At 45.0% G+C, this 17,969-nt stretch overlaps 2 protein-coding genes across 10 annotated transcripts in view; both read right to left on the reverse strand.

Moving 5' to 3' along the window:
- Nucleotides 1-322: 322 nt before the first annotated feature.
- nfu1 (NFU1 iron-sulfur cluster scaffold homolog (S. cerevisiae)) lies at nt 323-5,393 on the reverse strand. Of its 2 annotated transcripts, none has more exons than XM_064347474.1 (8): nt 5,234-5,393; nt 4,238-4,347; nt 3,942-4,077; nt 2,831-2,897; nt 2,523-2,637; nt 2,327-2,390; nt 2,059-2,233; nt 323-1,729 (listed from the first exon to the last, which is right to left on the reverse strand). In XM_064347474.1, the coding sequence occupies exons 1-8, from the start codon at nt 5,290-5,292 to the stop codon at nt 1,691-1,693; spliced, it is 765 nt and encodes a 254-aa protein (XP_064203544.1). In that variant the 5' UTR covers nt 5,293-5,393; the 3' UTR covers nt 323-1,690. The 2 variants fall into 2 exon arrangements, with proteins under 2 accessions (XP_064203544.1, XP_064203545.1); XM_064347475.1 differs by lacking the exon at nt 5,234-5,393 and adding an exon at nt 4,854-5,073.
- Nucleotides 5,394-6,283: 890 nt separating this feature from the next.
- LOC135261301 (AP2-associated protein kinase 1-like) overlaps nt 6,284-17,969 on the reverse strand; it is a 46,262-nt gene continuing 34,576 nt past the window's right edge. For 6 of the 8 annotated variants that reach the window (XM_064347465.1, XM_064347464.1, XM_064347470.1 and 3 more), the window contains one exon: nt 6,284-9,830. In XM_064347465.1, the coding sequence (XP_064203535.1) occupies nt 8,941-9,830 (890 nt within the window). In that variant the 3' untranslated portion in view covers nt 6,284-8,940. Of the gene's footprint in view, nt 9,831-11,594; nt 17,129-17,969 lie in introns of those variants that run through there. The other 2 variants (XM_064347472.1, XM_064347471.1) reach the window with 1 other exon arrangement.

Below are 17,969 nucleotides of genomic sequence, written 5' to 3' on the forward strand. Positions count from 1 at the left end.
AAGGACTTGTCATTACAAATATTTGCAACAGACCAACAGAATTAAAAAAAATCGGTTGTCTACAAAGTAATTCAGAGAGGGATGACAGACTGAAGGACGGGGAGTGCAAGTGCATTAAAGCTTAGTACTTACACTTTCCTGTTCTCATTTCTCACTGGCTTCCACAATGTTTCATCCAAATAAATCAGAACTTGCAGCTGTGTCCCAGTTTCACTCCACAGACCAGAAGCCTATTTTTACCGCTTCTGCCATAATTCCTTTGTATCAGTAGCTGTGTCACAATATGAGATTTGAGACAGGCAGAGAAATCACCCCAAAATACTTAAGATTTTTAAAATTTTATTACAGAATTGTTAAATCAGTTAAATATCATTTTAAATAAATGCATTTATACATTTGCACTTCAAGCCTGAAAATATCTATACAACAGCAGTCATTCACGTTTTTTGGGCCTTTATTTCAATAATCAGCCAATGAAGGCCTTGAGAATAAGGTGTGGACTCCCTAGCCAATCAATTACTTAATCACTGGAGCTGAAACCAGCAGACACTGTAGCCTTCCAGGATTGGAGTTTGGCACCCCTGGTCTAACTGGAACTTAAGGTAGACCTAAGCAGCAAGAGTAAGAGGAAGCCAGAAGGAAAGACATCACCATTCAGAGGAAAACATTTAACTCCTCAGCTTTTTCTAAAATTAATTTCAACAGCCAAAACCTCTTATATCAGGTACAACCAAGGCAGGGTTAATTGGGCCTTCAAATGATCATGCTCAGTTTACAGAGTTGAGGGTTTCGATATAATTATGCCAAATAATATATGACCATAACAACTCTAATATCACACACCCCTAAAACACACATAAACCAGACAGCATGTTCTTTGCAGCCAAAAAAATAACAGGGATTCACTGAAGCAGTACATCTGTGATGATTATAGGTGTAAAATAATCAGGGAAATAGGACTCGGCAGGGGGAGACAGACAAACAGGGAAACCCTAAGGAAAATGGGTAGGTAGTACTTATATTGTTATCAGTGCATTTACCTCCTCTCGGATCAATTCATGCTTTGAAAAGCATTTCCAGTGACCACACAAATTTAAATCTGTATGCTTTTCAGGCAAGCCCATCATATGGTTAAGACAGGTTTCTGTGTTTAAAAGACAAAGATTTTCTTTATTTTATTAGTTTAGTTTTTTTTTTAACATTATTTACATGATATTGTACACACAAGTGCAGGCACATGTTTTATTCAGGATCAAAATTTCTACTGACTTTGCTTATTCCACTGAGAGGAGTAAAGGTTGTTTTTTTCTCAGGGATATTTTATCTTTCAAACAGTCAATCCAAAATAAGCACAAATGTTTCATTTTTACCACCAGCTGCCACTAATGACTGGCGAACACAGGGTGCAGAAATGATTGAAATGAGAGGAATCTACTATCCACTAATCCCAGGCCAGTCTGAGAACCAGCAACTTATTGGATACCATCATGGAGTGCAGGGATTGAACCTTATGTGAGGTTTCCTTTAAAGTAATAGCCTTAGTTACCCACCAGGCCTTCTCTCAAAGCGCTCTGTAATTCTTCTCTGCCTTTAATGCACACTCATGCTGTAAATGGGATAAGGATGACGATGGAAACCACAGAAGACGACGTGGAATGTGTGGGTCTGCTGACGCTGCATGCCCCTGATCTCAGGTCTGCGCACCCACAACCTCGTCTTCATCCTTCACCTGGATTAACAGAAACAGGGCACAAGAGGAGGGTAAGTTCTGACTGTCTTGTGTGTATACAATGTATATAAATGTGTGCATGGGCTCCAAGTTAACATTCCACCCTGAAGCTGAACAGAATACCTGTTCTAAATGAATTCTCTACACAGATGAACACAAAGAGAATGTTAGTTGTGCATCCTGTGAGGCGCACTCGATAACATGCATGTACAGCATACATTTTTCCCTGTTAAAAAACAATATGGAAACCAATACGAAGCTCAAAACCAAGTTAAACCTGAAGTCTAACTAGCAGGTGGTGTGTCAGTAGCCAGTGCAAGGCCCCCCACCTGCTCCACGCTCTCCACCTCAGGGACGTAGAACTGCAGCATGTTCTGGATGCCGCTCTTCAGTGTGACGATGGAGCTTGGGCAGCTGGTGCAGGAGCCCTGCAGCTTCAGCTTCACCACGCCGTCCTCGAAGCCCCGGTACACCACATCGCCCCCGTCCTCCTGCACCGTGGGCCTGCGGGTGAGCAGATGGGGGGGGGGGCGTGAGGAGGGGTACAGGAACAAACCTTTCCAAACATCCGCAAGAGAATGTCTCCAATAGTCTAACCTGATGCGGGTATCCAGGAGTTCCTTGATCATGGCCACTACCTCATCATCATCTTCCGAGGGAGCTGAAGAGGCACACATTGGGTTGACATCATCACAAGTTGTAAAGGGTTTTTTGTAGGACATTTCCTATGAACGTGACCTGCATAAAATATCCATTCACACTCATTCACAGCCTACAGTGGGGTGACGGTCACCTGTATCTGCCTGTGGAGTGTCCTCATTGATGACTGGCAGCCCTGAAGTGAAAAAGTCCATGATAGCAGCGAAGACATCAGGCTTGATCACCTTCCACTCCAGATCTGTGTCCACCTGCAGAAAGACAGAAGCACTGCTTTACAGCTGAAAGAGAGGACTCATCTTTCCTTTCTCCCCTATATGGCTTACATATGACAGCCATTAATGGAGGATCTAGGCCAATATTAACAGCAGCCACTGGGAAGTTGATGCTGTTAATATTACCTCCATCTCTCTGCTTAATTTCTGAACAGATCTATTCTGTTACCTTGGTGATGGTGATAAAGTCTGGGCCCAAAAAGACGCCTTTGACACCATCAATTCTAAAAAGCTGCCTAAATGGAGAAAATGACAGAAAGAGAAACATAGTGCATGTTATTTGATCAAGCAAGCGCTCAGGTGAAGAATACCATGCCTAACATTTTACCGCTCTGCTAAATTAAATATCTGGGATATTTAAATATAGTGAAGTGTGATGTGACCATGCAATGCTTGATATACCAGCAAGCACTTCCAGTTTTCATTACCATCTGATTACACGGGCCACCGCTTGTACAGTAAAATGTGTGTTTGGTCATCAAAAGATTCAGTTTTACCCTGGTTACAAATACCAGATTGTAGGGGGGGAGTGTAGTGATTACAATTCCCCTTCCAATAAAACCCACAGGACTTGTGGGCTAGTCCTTATTTACCCACCACAAGACAGCCACAGAGGAATATAGTGTAAAATGGACACTGCTGGATGCCATCATTTTGTTCATTTTTCATATACATAAATATGAAAATGCACACAATGAACAACACATTCCAATGATGCAAAGTCAATACATGACACAGCCAGCAAAATGTGAAATAGAAAGAAAAAATTATTTAAATGACACGTAGCAAGGATATAAGCCTTTATGAAACATTTAGACATGGGATAGAAAGCTAATACCAGCCAGCAAGCCAATAGCCGACTAAATCATTGTTAATTGCTGTGGCTATTATGTACAAGTTTCAAAGTAACACAAGTGGGGTGGAAATAACAAAGCAAGCCAACTAAACGTAATCATTGTAACAACATAGATCACTAACATTTTGTTATCTACAGCTTCTGAAATAGTGGTAATAAAAATGGTCAAAGCTTAATTTAGCTTTAGTTACTTTTCTAAGCTAATGTTTTCAAACAAGCTACTTACAGGAAATGCCCTAAACATCATCCAACTTCACTTGTTATCTATTTCACCATCTACATGGTACCTTTGGCTTTCAGATTATAAAAAAAAAAACTCCTTAGAACTGGGGATTAAATTTCCATTCTCCTTATTCAGCAGGGCTTTCATCCACCAGCAAGGCAGGTATTTATAATGACTGGCGTACTTAAAGGTTTTATACACCTTGCTAAAGGAGAGCAGTATGCGTCTCGAGGTGCAGCAAAGTCCATCGTTCCAACCTCCAGCACCATGCGACCGGGTAAGAACTTCAGGCTGTTGGGATTTGGAGTGTCTTGGGTCTGAATGAACATGCTCCTAACTGCAGAAAACAGGCAGGGCAAAAACGCAAAATCCAGTATTCTTAAAAGTTTCTTAAAACTGGCATCCACTCAGCATGTATCAGTGCTGAACGGTATCACTTTGGCTACCTGTCCAACTGGAATATGAATAAAGGAAGTGCATTAGCGCAGTATTAGTACCTGGAATGTGCAGGGGTGTTGAGTGAGGCCATCTCTTATTGATGCCTGTGACATTTGTAGTCCAGTGAAGCCCTGCACCTTGGCACCTTAGCACAGATGAATGAGCGAGTCTGCAAATAATTTCATATGTCATTTAAACTGTTAAGTATACAATAAGTCATTTGTTTTTACAAATATTTTTCAATTCTGTACATGGAAGAACACACAATGACAAGGTCTCCCACTTCGAGACCTAAAGTATTACAAAAAAAATTTTCACGATTCCCCACACTATTGTTAAACCCCTGATGCTCAACAAATTCGCTTGCTCTATGTGAATCGTCATGTGTATACAAATGGTCAAGAATGGCTAGGCCATCAGCTGGTCTATTGTGGCTAGCTTCACGCTCCTATCTTATGGGGATAACTTACTCATCAAAAAACTATTCTAAGAACTTGATAGCAACCCAGAACTGTTGAGGTATTGTGCAGGAGGCTAACAGTTGGCATACAAGCACAATTAAATAAAAATAGCTTTCTATATAAAAGCATACAGCCGAGCGAGTTAGATAAGCAAGCTAGAAAGCGTTTGTAGCCAACGCTAGCGAATAAAACATGCAAATGAGCAATTACATACCCTTTAACTTCTTTGTAAAACTTTCCAGAACCTTAAGCATCTCCAGAAATACCAGCTAGTCCAAGAGTTTCCAGTTGTTTAAATTAATAGCGCTAGGCAGCAAGCGAGCTTACTATTTTTTTTACAACCGCTACACAAATAAACACGACGCCATGAGCGTACAGACAAGTATGGACAACACGCTTGTTAGCTAGCAGGAAAGCTGAAATGCAATGTTAGCTACATGTTTATGCTAGCTATCCGTTGAACTTGAACTCACAACAGTTATGAAAAATGACAAGCTAGTAAGCAAATCACTGAGTTAAATCACTCTAAATGTGAGTAACCACCACAAGTACGGCCAAATGCATGTACAGTACCTTAAAAGCATATAAACTTACCTCGCTGACTTAACTGCACACAAATTAAATAATCGGCCCAAACGACAGTAAGACGCCATGTTTGTGAGGGGGGGAAATGACGTAAGATCTGCTTCGGCTGTGGGGCGGAAGCAAAAACGTGAACTCTGACCAATGACAACGTACGGGTCATCACCGTGTCGGCTTGTGACGGACTTTTTGGACAAAATGCGATTTTTACCACGGACATACAAAACTTGAAGTGGTCGAATATCACCAGAAACACACAATTGCATGCTAGACCTCACAATGTGCCATAGTACATATTTTAATATGCTACACAATTTATGATGATAGTATTTCTAACGTTAAAAAAAAAAACTGCCCTACCTTGTTATGATGAAAACTTGGGAGACTGGAAAGTCAGCCGTTGTATATGGGCAGGTGGCAATCCTAAAACAGGCATCGATGCGGCATTTCGTGTTTGAGATTTAATAGTGTTCATGACCGAAACCCCGCTCACAGCTGCAGGTGTCTGGGCTTAATGTGAGCAGGAGTATTGCAAGTTTGCTCACTTCATTGTACTCCTCGCTGTTCTCAAACAGATTGCAATGTATATTGTCATAGGAAAAAAGAAACTTTTTTTCCCCAATCATTTTATTTTTTTGTTGCCACATAGACAAGTCTTGCCACAGACACGTTTGTCCGTGTACGGACACGTTGATGACCCCTGGTTTATTGGCCTAAGTTACTGAAGAAATCTGGGATAGGGTATATAAAGTACCTATTTTAACCTTCAATTTTTAGGCGAAGGTTTAATTTCAGCATAGAGGAGATACATTGCTGGATACATAGCCTCATATAGTCAAACGTCTGACGAGCATACTAGTCTATCATATGCAACTATTGCCGTGACGTCTCCACGCAAACGTAGGCTACGAATATGATTTCATTTAATACGCTGTACCTGTGTTTTAAGTAGCTACAAGACGCACTTCATAAATCAAGATTTGTCCAATTAATTTGACATGTAACTACAAAGAAGCAAATTATATTTCATACTTGCACTTAAAGAGGAGACATAACGCTAAATGGTTGTTTGCATTCATTTATTTATTTTTCTTATTTGATGGTACACAGCTTGTCATGACAGTTTTCAACAAGTGCTTTGGATTACTCAAGTTTTTTTTAGATGAGTGCCTTCAGATTGCAGCAGAGGGGACTGACTGCAGAATTGTCAACCAACCCCATCTTCCTCTTCAACAGAGCCTGGTTCTACATTATCATACAGAAATAAAAGAGTAACAATATACAATGTGAGTACAAGTAACAAACTTAAAAACACAGCACCTACAATCTGAAATAAACACTTTCAGTGTACGCCAACGAGTAGTGACGAACACCCCAGTATGTTTGTTGAAGCAGGGTTTCTTCACTGATGTGTGCAAAATCAATCTGTAGAGAAACTATACAATTAGGAGGGGATGCCAATAGTGTGCAATGGGCCTTCAGTCCAATTGCAAAACTTGGTTTCAAAATTAATTCCTTGTTTTTAGATAATCCCTGAATAGCACAGGGTTGTCTGCACTGGGTCGAGAAACTGGGAGCTCCCTCAATGTCAACATGTAGTGCGTTGAGGGAAAGGGGAAGCAAGCATTTGCAAAGCGTGGGAAGACCCTGTGAAACAGAGTAAGAAGTTCTCTCTACATCCACCTCTCTTTAATTTACCAGGGAAAACATGAAGGAGGCCAGACAAGGAATGTAGTGTAGGAATGGAGAGACTGGTTCATCCAGGCTAGGCAAGACTCCAAGCAGGAATACCATATTCTGTACATTTACATAGACCCATACTAGGCATATTGCCATGGTTAGTATCCTGCATCTCCTCGAAAAACATGATTTATTTCCAACATCATGGTAAATGACAACTGGAGTAACAAGGCTAAATAAAGATGTGTCTTCTACGGTCTGTACAACATCAAAAAAAAGGTGTTGCAGTGGAGTAAGAAATGCATGAATGTGTAGGAAGATGTGTGAAACGGGGTTGTTGTGCCAGTGAATGTGTAGGAAAATGTGTTTAGAGGGGGATGTCGTGCGAGTGATGAGCAAGATGAAAAGATGGAGGCAATACTGAATGTAAACGTATAAAAAATGAAAACTCCACTCATCGAAGGCAGTAGGGTCAGGTGGTGTTCGGTCCACCTCCTAATTGTATAATTCAAGTCATTATTTGGATAGGAATACCGCTCGCCATGTGTACCAGGTGTAATTCTGGTACCGACTGAAGACTTACTGACTCTTGCACACCCACCAGGACTGGAATTGCCCATCCTTAGATTAAAGACTGCCTACTCCTGTTCTTAATTTTGTTCTGCCATCCCGGGATAGTTTGTTGGGGCCAACATCCAAAAAGGGGGCTAATATCACAAAATATCTGAGAAGCAGGTTGATACATAGTAACCTCAGGCACATAATACCACATGATTGTTGAGTGTCGACATCTATGAAGTCATCGTGGGGATGGTACATGGCCCCCTTTTGGCTGTAGCCATCATAGGGGTCCAAATTCACGTGCGCGTGGTGGGGGAAGAAACTGTCTTCAGACTCACTGAGCTGAATATTATTCATTTGCAAGAAACCTGTATCGAGACAAAACAACTCAACATTGTTCAAATCTCCACCCTGCTTAAACTACTACAGTCTGATGTGCATATGCAACACTATCCAGCATTCGGTGAACGTTAGTCAGTTATGTGTCATATAACACTGCACTGTACGGGACAATAATTGTACTTGGTGTAAAAATGTAAGTAAACCGTTAGATTAGGCATTAAAACGGTCAAAACCAAACAAACAGCTTACAGACATATGTTCATACAAGTTCAAGAGACATTCCAGGAAATATTAGCAGGGCTTTCCAAGAGCGATTTGACAGTTCATATATTGGGAAGTAATGTTTGTAAAATTGCGAGAACACACAAAAATAAGGATTGGCGGTCACCAATGTAAATGTCTGCCTCATTTCCTTAAACTTCAGTTTTTCACAGATTGTCCTTTACAAGGGAGTGTCGAAGGTTTTCTTCATGATTGGACCCGAGATGGAAGAGGAATAAGAGACGGAATGATTCCTAGATGAACTTCCTCCCCGGTCTTAATCTTACACGGGTGTCAAACTCCACTCCTCAAGGAACACGTGGCTCTGCCCCTGGTCACTGTTAAAACTCCGTTTCACGCAAAAGAACTGTGGGATTGCGCCGTTTCACATGCTGCGGAGAAATGGCAGTAGAGCATGGAAAAGCCCAGGATGAACACTTACCCAAGAACCAGAATGATACCGGACCAATGTAACATATTATTATTACTGTAATAGTTCAGAGTTGAGGAAATGGTGAAATGAGGTAGGCAGAATGAGCGGGAGTAGGCCGTGTATGTGCGCAGAGGACTGGAGTTTGACACCACAGGGTTGTCATGGTGACCAGCACCCGGCGACTGGAGCTGATATGAACGACAGGCTTTTACGCCTTTTCCAGAATTCTGAGTATTTGGATTCGGAGGGTAAATTTGCTTGACCTCAGCAGTTTCGTGAACTGATTATTCAGCGTAAATTGCAGGTTGAGGTGGGGCACGCAGACCTGCAGTGCTCTCCGGACACGGGCGAGGGCGTGCAGATTTGCTTAGTGTGACGCGTGATGGGATAAACGCTGCAGCCAGCCGTTGTCCACGGCGACGGAGGCCCCTCCCCCCGGGCTTTAAGGCTTCTCCTGCGGGCCCTTCAGGTGGAAGGGAGCGGCGACGAAGGGATCCGCGGCGCTCACTTCCGAAGTCCAGGAGTGCAGGGGCCCCACGGGGACCGAGCCCACCGCGGCCTGCCTGCTGACGTTGGAGACCACGCGGTGGGCCGCCACCGGCTGCTGGGGGATGGGTGCCTCGAAGTGCCGGGAGTACTTAGCCAGGGCCTGCGGGCGGAAAGGTCGGGGGGCCACCTGGCCCAGGAAGGCTTGCTCGGGGGCAGCCGGGTGAATGGCGGCAAGGACAGGGAGCTGCATCCTGGGCTGGTGGGCTTGCTGAAGGCCACCCGTGGACTCCTTCTTCCCGAAGGGGGCCTGAAGGAAGACGTCGGGCTGCTGCTGAGCCGGGGCTGGGGGGCGCGGAAAAGGGGCGTTGGCGAACACGTCTTCAGCCTCCTCCCTCCCGATCCGAAAGGGGGCCTTGGAGAAAACGTCGGCAACGGGCTCCGCCTCCCTGCCTGGTTGGGGGAGCTCTGAGGAGGTGGAGGAGGGCAGGGAAGGGGCCGGCTGCACTTGGGAGGGCTGCTGGGGGGAGAAGGGGAGCTGGAACGACTGAGGCGGGAGCTGCTGGGGTTGATGGGAAGGCTGCTGCTGCTCCTGTTCCTGATTTGCCCTCTGCCTCTGTTGCTCCTCCTCCTCCTCAGAATCTTGCAGTAGGGGTCTAGAGCCGCTGGAGTCGAGGGCGTCCCGTTCCCCGTCGCTGGTTATTCCGCCTGGTCCCTCTTCGTCCTCTTTCTCCTCTTCCTCGCTGGAATGCACACAGCCGGGATCCTTGCCATCGTCTGTCTCCGGTAACTCCGGCTCTCTCCCCTCCCACAGCACGCTGTAGCCATTGGTCTCCATCTGCAAATCTGCAAGGAAGAGGAGAGAGGAAGTCAGAATGCATCCCAGGGATGGACACCACACTGAAAACACACGTGCGCGCACGCACACACACACACACACACACACACACACACACACACACAAACACACACACTCCAAACCGCCAACTGTGTACAGCAGCACACACCACTGGAGACTGCAAAGTAGCTGACAACAAAAGACCTCTTTGGGCCTGGATGCGATCGGTTTTGACGGCTACCGAGCATCGCGCCTTAAAACACAAAAAGCTCTACTCAAAACAGATGAACAGAATAGCTGAACCCACCCCCCAAAAGCAGCCGTGCACTAACTGTGCAACCACTGCACCAAGAGGAACAGCACAACTGCACAGAAGACCACGCACACAAAGACCACGAATGAGTAACCTTGTTTCCACAAACTGAACTCGGTTCACATCTTCTCCTCAAAATCTCTCTCTCTAGCGTTTAGCAGAACTGTGTACTTTTCCACTCTCCCTTCCACATGCCTTTCTTCACCAGTGCTGGCAGGCGTACAGTAACAGCAGGTGTGTCTGTCCTAAACACACAATACATTGATATGAATCAGTGTTGCAGCTGGGATCTCGGATTTGGATTAGCGAATGAGGGAGGAGCACGCAGAGGGCCTTCGATTGAGGGGCGGAGACCATGTGGAAACAAGGAGGACTGAGGGGTGTACTGCTCAGGTCCCGGCAGAGTCTGAGAGAGAGACGGAGAGACTGACTGACAGACAGGCAGAGGAGGGCAGAGACAGAGGTAGCCTTACCTGGACGGCGCAGAGAGCAGAGGTTAGCCAGCAGCTCCAGGTGCAGGGGGTTAGTAGCGGCCCGCTAGGAATAGAGCCGACTGTGTCGGCCAGAGTGAGTGGAAGAACCAGTGAGCGTAAGGGACCTCTGGTACTGTGGAGGTCAGTGAGTGAGTTCTAGAGCACAGTGGCTAGTGAGTATGGGGGGTCAGAGATTGAGCTGTGGGGAGGCTCTGGATCAGCAGCGGTAAGTGGCAGGGCTGAAGTGGCCGGTCAATCGATGAGCTTCGGAGACGTGAGGGCAAGAGAGTTCTGGAGCAGTTGCTGCAGTGTAATGTGAGATTGACTGGGGCCACGTTGATAGATAAGTGAGCTAGAATTAACCATGGCTGTCAGCTTTGTGAGCTTTGAGAGTATGGGAGCCAGTGAGCAATCAGTTACTGATTGTATATGGCCCAGTAAATGTTCTCTGGAGATGTGGGAGTCTGAGTAATGCCAAGAAAGGACTGGTCTAGACCGCTCTCACACATACTGTGCTGGAAGCAGGTTCCCGATAGGCCATTTGAACATCTGCACGCTGCTGGCACAGTCGTAAATGAGGTGCAGCGAGCAATCTCACACAAGAGAGTCAATACAATTAGTCATTACTAGGAGGGAGCATGAATACTGACTACAGAACGTTCTGTGCCAAAATGCTCACAAAACTGGAACATCTGGGTCTGACTACAATCTGCGGGTGTGTCTGCAGCCTTGTGCGATAGGGATGATGAGTGTGTGCTTCTGCATGTGTGTTGTGTGTGTGTTGTGTGTGGGGGGGGGGGGGGGGGGGGGGGGAGTTGCATGCAATTCCACCAGAAAATGAAAAAATTTGTAGGGAAGGAAGAACCTCATTGCCAAAGCAATAGAAGCAGTGACTGTGTTAGAGTCAGGATCCCAAAGCAAGTTCATGTGAAACTCCTCAAAAGAAATAACTTACTATAAGAAGCCAACAAAAACCCAACCCAGACTTGTTACATTCACATTTACATGTTTATTTAACGCCCCCCTTTCTTTTTTCTTTTTTTCTCATTTCATAAAAATAGAAGGTACACATTGAATTATACATCATTGCTCCAACAGAGGAATGAGCGTTTGCTGCAGATATTTTCCTGTCCAGATTTTCATATGATTAGATTGAGCTTCATCATAACCATACATTTTTTTTCCATTTATATATATATATATATTTCTTTTTTTTCAAAACACACTGGGTACATTAGTTTTTTTCACAGCAACACAAGTAAAACTCTACTGGCAAGGCTAGACCTCTAATGAATACAGCACTGTGGTGTCTAAGAGCGAGATTAAGCACTGGGATTGCATAGGTTTGCCACACGGAAATGCTAAGGACTCGACTGTACAACAGGAAGAATGGGGAGAGAGAAGAAAGAGCTTGGAGTCAGACAGAGGATGAGGGATGATCCATCTACACAAGCCTGGCATTAACTCAATAAGCACCACTACTGTCCAGAACATCTGCCTTCTGACTAATTACTGAAGATAATTCCTGAAATTAGGTTAAGTGTGTTTTCTAGCAAATGCTCATTGTATATTGGGTCATATTTCCAAAGAAGCGATATGGAGTTCTTCAACAGATATTTAACATGCAAGGTTTAACTTGCTTGTATGAATTTTAGGGATTCATACGCGTGGATATGCCAATGTGTCAGTGTTCATAGGGAGCAGTCACATGAAAATCACATTTTGGAGCCAGATGAAAACATTAATTTTACATATGCAATTATAAATAGCCAAATTCTGCAGATGGGTTAGTAAAATGGCCTCGGCACGCTCCACATACATGGAGTATAATGTGCTTGCAGACATTAAGTCTGCTCTGATAAAGTGTCTAAGTTTTGGTTGCCGCAGATACAGCTGAGACCTCATTCTGAAACAGCCACACAGAAGCCCTCCTGATATATGATCTCAGACTCAGATCAAAAGCTTTAGCCCAGGAATACATCTCAGAAACCTGTGTTACGCGTTCAGAGGGGTAGGGGGGTTTCCGGATAGAGGAAAACAGAGACGTCAGGAAAAGACTTCCTTCATGAGCCCTGTGTTCAAAGGAAGGGGAGGAGACAGAACAGGAAAAGGGAATAAACTCCTCCCACCACACTGCAAACATCCCCCTTTAACCGAGAAGAATGTGCCTGCATCGACTCCAGAAGACAAAACTGACAAAAACTCAAGACCCTGCTTACTGTACAATTTCCAAATTTCTGTGTGTGTACATCACTCTACTTAAGAACATCAATTTCATATTTTACATACAAACCTAAAGCAGGGAAAGGTCCAATTCATACTGGGATTGACAGAAAACAACACAAAAAGGTCTTAATGTCCAATATGCACCTTGAGCCTTCAGCTTTAAAGCTCTCATTTATTTGTCCATCCACCCACCCATGCATCTCAATACTTTAAAGAGTGTAAATTATCTCTGGCTCCCATCAGCACAGTGTGTACTGCTGATGAGCAGCAGTTTGTGATGCGTGCAGCTCTGTAGAAGCACTGCGTTCCCACTGGGGATTTCTCACATTTACTGCTGTGTTTGCGTAACTGTACTGTAAATGGTCCCAGCCAGCCCTGCATACCATATGGTTCATATAACAACCTTCCACCCCCATTCACCGACACTTAATTTTTCCCCATTTAAGATGCTATCCCTCTTTCAGTCATATTGGCAATGCTAAGGCGATACCAGTCAGTTTTGGAGAAAGCACCTCTGACCCGAAACAATGAGCGATGACGACATACTGTAAGCATTAACAGCTGGTCTCCTTCAGCAGGCAGGACTTCATGGCTTGGCCCGTGAGTGACTGGGGCCATACTGTAAATCCTTCCCTGGATAGGGACTAGCGGGATGGGTGGGAATAGCTGTGGTTAGCCGCAGGGGGCTCTGAGAACCCCACGTTATTCTCACAGGTATTACAGATACTGGAGCTGCAGCTATACTGTAAAAACAACAAGAAAAAGCAACCAGGGTACGTATACGTGCACATGGGACGGACCACCGGGGCTAGACAAGCTCATTAATCAACGCAGTTCCCTCTGAAGCAGACCAGAAACAAAGATTTAAGTCAACTCGGGGTGCTTCACCCATCTTCTCTGCAGCCAGAGGTTACAGTGTGGATATGGTAATGAGGCTAAAAATCAAATGGAGTAGCTTAACTTAAGTTTCTGTCATCATTCCAATCCGTAATGCAAAAACAGTGGGACAATGAGCCTGTTCCGTGTTTTTTGGAGTTGTTTTTTTTTTTGCCCTCTGACAGACAGAAGTAGTGTGAACACGTGGAACTGAACTGGGATTAAAAGCAGGATCACCAAGCGTGGGGGGCTAGATCGCGCCAGGGCCTGGTTCTGGTTATTTCAGCTGGGACACTAGGGCTCCCGAAAACCGAGAGGGAACACGTGGCAGAGGGAGGGGGCCGTCTCACGATCCATCAGCTACAGTTTCATAGAATCAGTGTTAAAGACCGCCTCTGCTCGCCACTGCCACCCAGTGGAGGAATCCTGGCCTGGCAGGCATGTTGTCTTAAAGGGCCGTTTTGTCCATTCATAGGTTTTTAAAAGCATTCTGGCTCTCAGTGTGCAGGCACTGCATCTGTTACAGCAGCACAACCCCTCCCTATTCTTAAGCCTTTAAAACATGCCAATAGTTTGATTTCAATTAGCCAGCTATGTGATCTGGAAACACACATAGCTGGGGATTCACGTTTATAAAGGAGACGTGTGAATGGGCGGAGTTACAGAGGCTCTGCAGACCTGAGTACTAGCACAGTGCTCCAATCAGAGAGCTGTATTTGATTAGCAAATTCCATTCCAATTCTAATGAATGGAAAGGGTCTCTGAAAGAAAACGCCCCTTACCTAACTACACCCTGCTGACAGGGAAATCCCAGGTGAAAGGTAATCAGAACTCAGCCCAACAACGAGGAGGAGGCAGGATTTAAAAAAAAAAAAAAAAAAGAAATATAAAGAGTATCGAGAAAAGAAAAAAGCAATCTCGTGACCATTTTTCTACATGTGCAGCGCAAACAATGAGGAGCGAACGTTTTCCTTCCACAAAACACAGCGATGGGGAAAAGACAAAAAGACACTTTGAACCAGAAAGAGGGACACTAGATCTTTACACTTGCAAATACAGCTTCATAAAGAAGACACAGAAATAAAGAATTTATCTTTAAACTATGATATATAATCGTAAGAATATTATATATTTATATATTGATGGTCACTTCATACATTCATTCTATAGCACTCTATCTATAGCCACATTGACTCTTACCATGATATTTGACATATCTTTTAAATATTTTTTAACACTTTATGTACTTATACTATTTATTTGAAAAGGGGAAAAAGGACATTTGAACAGTGGCTTTATACACAGGCGATATAGCACGTATTGACACGGAGAGGCCGAAATCAGTTCCAATAGCAGTTTAACAATATACATCATTCGGGGGCCAAACAAACAACAATAGATGGATTCTGTACAGGAGGTATGAAGGGGCGAGGATGACGATGGTATGGGTAAAGGTGTACTTCAGAACTTCAAGTCAGAATGAAACAGGAAACAAAGTGAATGCCTCAAAAAGTGCTCCCACAGCAAAAAAAAAAAAATTAAATAATAAATTCTGACACCTAAAGCTCTGTCCCAGTCCACATAGCTACAGTATGAGGCAAGTGGATAGTAAAAACTATTCCTTTCTCAATGCGTGAAGCTCTAATCCTTAATACCAGAGTATGGTCAGATGCACACGTAGTTACAGTGAGTCCACTCCAGTGTTGAGATGACTTCAGGTCAGGCATAAGGCCTTCACCACAACATATGTGCTTTTGAGGAAAAGCTCCTACCTAAACATGCTGCACTATATGCTGCTAATCGTTAGCATTATATGTTTAACTATCAATGATTTTATGTATGTATGTATGTATGTATCACAGAAGTTTTACCCTTATGCCACATACAAAAATAACTAACATGCCGATAAACTCAGGAAAGAAGGAAGGGAGTTCGACACTGTCTTCACGCTTCAGCTAAAGCCAAGCCTCTGTATCCTAACGTCTTAACTGCTGAAGCTTACAAAGTGCCGTCAGGACAGAGCTTTAGTCTCATTTAGATGTCTGTGACCACAGAACACAGCCAACCAATGAACCCTGAAACTAACAGGAGTGCTACGTACTTACAGCAAGTTCTCCTTGTCCACACCTAACGCAAATGAACAGCTTAAAAGTCCGCCCTTAAATGCACACAGTCACGTCTTGTTTTTATTCCTCTTCCGTAGTCCTGTTGCTGCACAATTTATACCAGGCATGACGTGAACAAGAAAGCACAGCAAGGGCGTGTTGTGGGAGCTTAGGAAATGTAGGATTGTGTGCAGGGGATTGTGGGATACGTAGTTCACAAATTTGCACGTGCAACAGACGATTCGCGCAGTACCGGGAGAGCGGGACTCACAATAGAACTACTCAACGTTGTTAGCATTTCAAAAGGCAGTAAGGGGGTTGCAGCTGCTACTATAAAACGTGCAACGGGGCCTGCGCATAGATTGCTGCTCAGTCCGTATTTACTAGGAGCCTTGGAGAGGCAGGGATATGTGCAAGGAAGTGAGGGATGCCAGACTCCACACTGCGGCCAAACAGACAGACTCCACAGCCATGGCATCAGACATCGCTAGTCAACCTCGGCCGGTAAAGTGCAAAGCAGTACTAGGTAAGATGTCTCCGCTGGATCCATGCACAAGCCAGAGACACTGAGACTGAGGAGCATCTACAGCGCTACCGCTCGGCTCTATGATCTGCATACAGGCACAGCCGCTTCAGGACAACAGATGAAGTGCGCGCTTCACCGGAACTAAAACCAGAAAAGAAGTGAAGCCCTGTGCTTCTCTGAAAATGTTAAAGTTCACTGGGAAATCTGGGGGGAATAAAGAACCCACGATTAACGGAAGTTTGCGCGGAACTGGAGCATAGCTCACGCTGCGCGAGGAGTACGGAAGAGCTGCCGGTGCTACAGGAAGGCCGGGCAGACCAGGGCGCGTACCACATACAGGGTGCGAACGAACACAAGCGTGGCAGGCCGTGGAGGGAACAGGGGGGAATGACTGCTGAAAATGGAAAAAGGGCAGGAAGAACAAAGATGGAGGGGAGCGGGGTGGAGAGACACTGAAGCAGGATGGAGAGGAATGACAGATGGAATATGAATATGGTCGAGGGGGAGAAAGGAGTGACGTTGGCCAAGCTGGAAATTTGGAGCCAGCGTTTGTGGTTAGCGGATTACAGGGTGGGGCGGAGGGGAGAGGGGCAAACGAATGCCAACTGCTCTTCTGGTTCAAATTTGCCTTTCCTCCCCTTTACTCCCGTCTCTATAAGTTGAGAGTTGCCCCCCTCTCCTCCCCCACCCTGCTACAGGTCGATGAGCTGATCCACCAGCAGGAGAGAGCGGGCCAGGTTGGGGATGCTGGACTCTGAACTGCCACTGTTGTTGCGCGAGTGACCACCTGAAACGTGCCAGAGACAGAGAGAGAGGAGCAGAGAAAGAGAGTGAATGAAAGAGAGAGAGAGGAGGGCAGAGAGAGAGAAAGAGAGGGAGAGATAGAGAGATGGAGAGAGGGCAGGGGGGAGAGAGAGACAGAAAGACCGAGAGAAAGAGGGAGAGTGGGAGAGAATGAGGGAGGGAGAGAGAAAGATAGCAAAAAGAGAGAGAAGAGATGGGGACAGAAGCGAGGGAGAGGTGAGCAACAGGAAGGAGAGAAAGATGAAAGAGCCAAGGGAAGAAGAATTCATAGATATTGAGAGAGATGGGCGGGAGAGAGAGAGATAAAGCACCCAGGGGTCAGTAAAAGAGAGGGATAGGAAGAAAAAGAATGAATGAAAGAAAGAAAGAAAGAAAGAGACAGAAAGTAAGCAGGGATTATCCCCAAGTCCCCAGAACATTTCAGGGAGAGGCCTCTGGGAGATGGACAATGTCCAGGGCGGCCCAGGATAAGCTGAGATATTAATCAAGCTTGGCCTCCAGTGTTATTCATAGTCTGTTAATGGGCAGAATTGATAAGTAGTGGAAGCGCAGTCTGCCAGTAATACTTAATTAGCCTAATATGATGACAGGAAGTTAAGTATAATTGTCAAACGTGAGAGCATGCCCAGATGAAAAATGGGAGAATTATTAGGGTTTTGTTGTTAAATTCAGACTCTCGTCTGTTAGCATGCTTGGCTCTCGCCCCCTGAAGCTAACGGCCTGGTCTATTCAGTGCCCCGCCCCCCGGGAGACTGTCTCCTGTGGGAGTGGTCCTACGGAGAACAGGATTGTGGGAAACCCGAGCGCACGTGCATGTGCACGGC

This window comes from Anguilla rostrata, chromosome 8, assembly GCF_018555375.3.
Source record: "Anguilla rostrata isolate EN2019 chromosome 8, ASM1855537v3, whole genome shotgun sequence".
Lineage (NCBI taxonomy): Eukaryota > Metazoa > Chordata > Actinopteri > Anguilliformes > Anguillidae > Anguilla > Anguilla rostrata.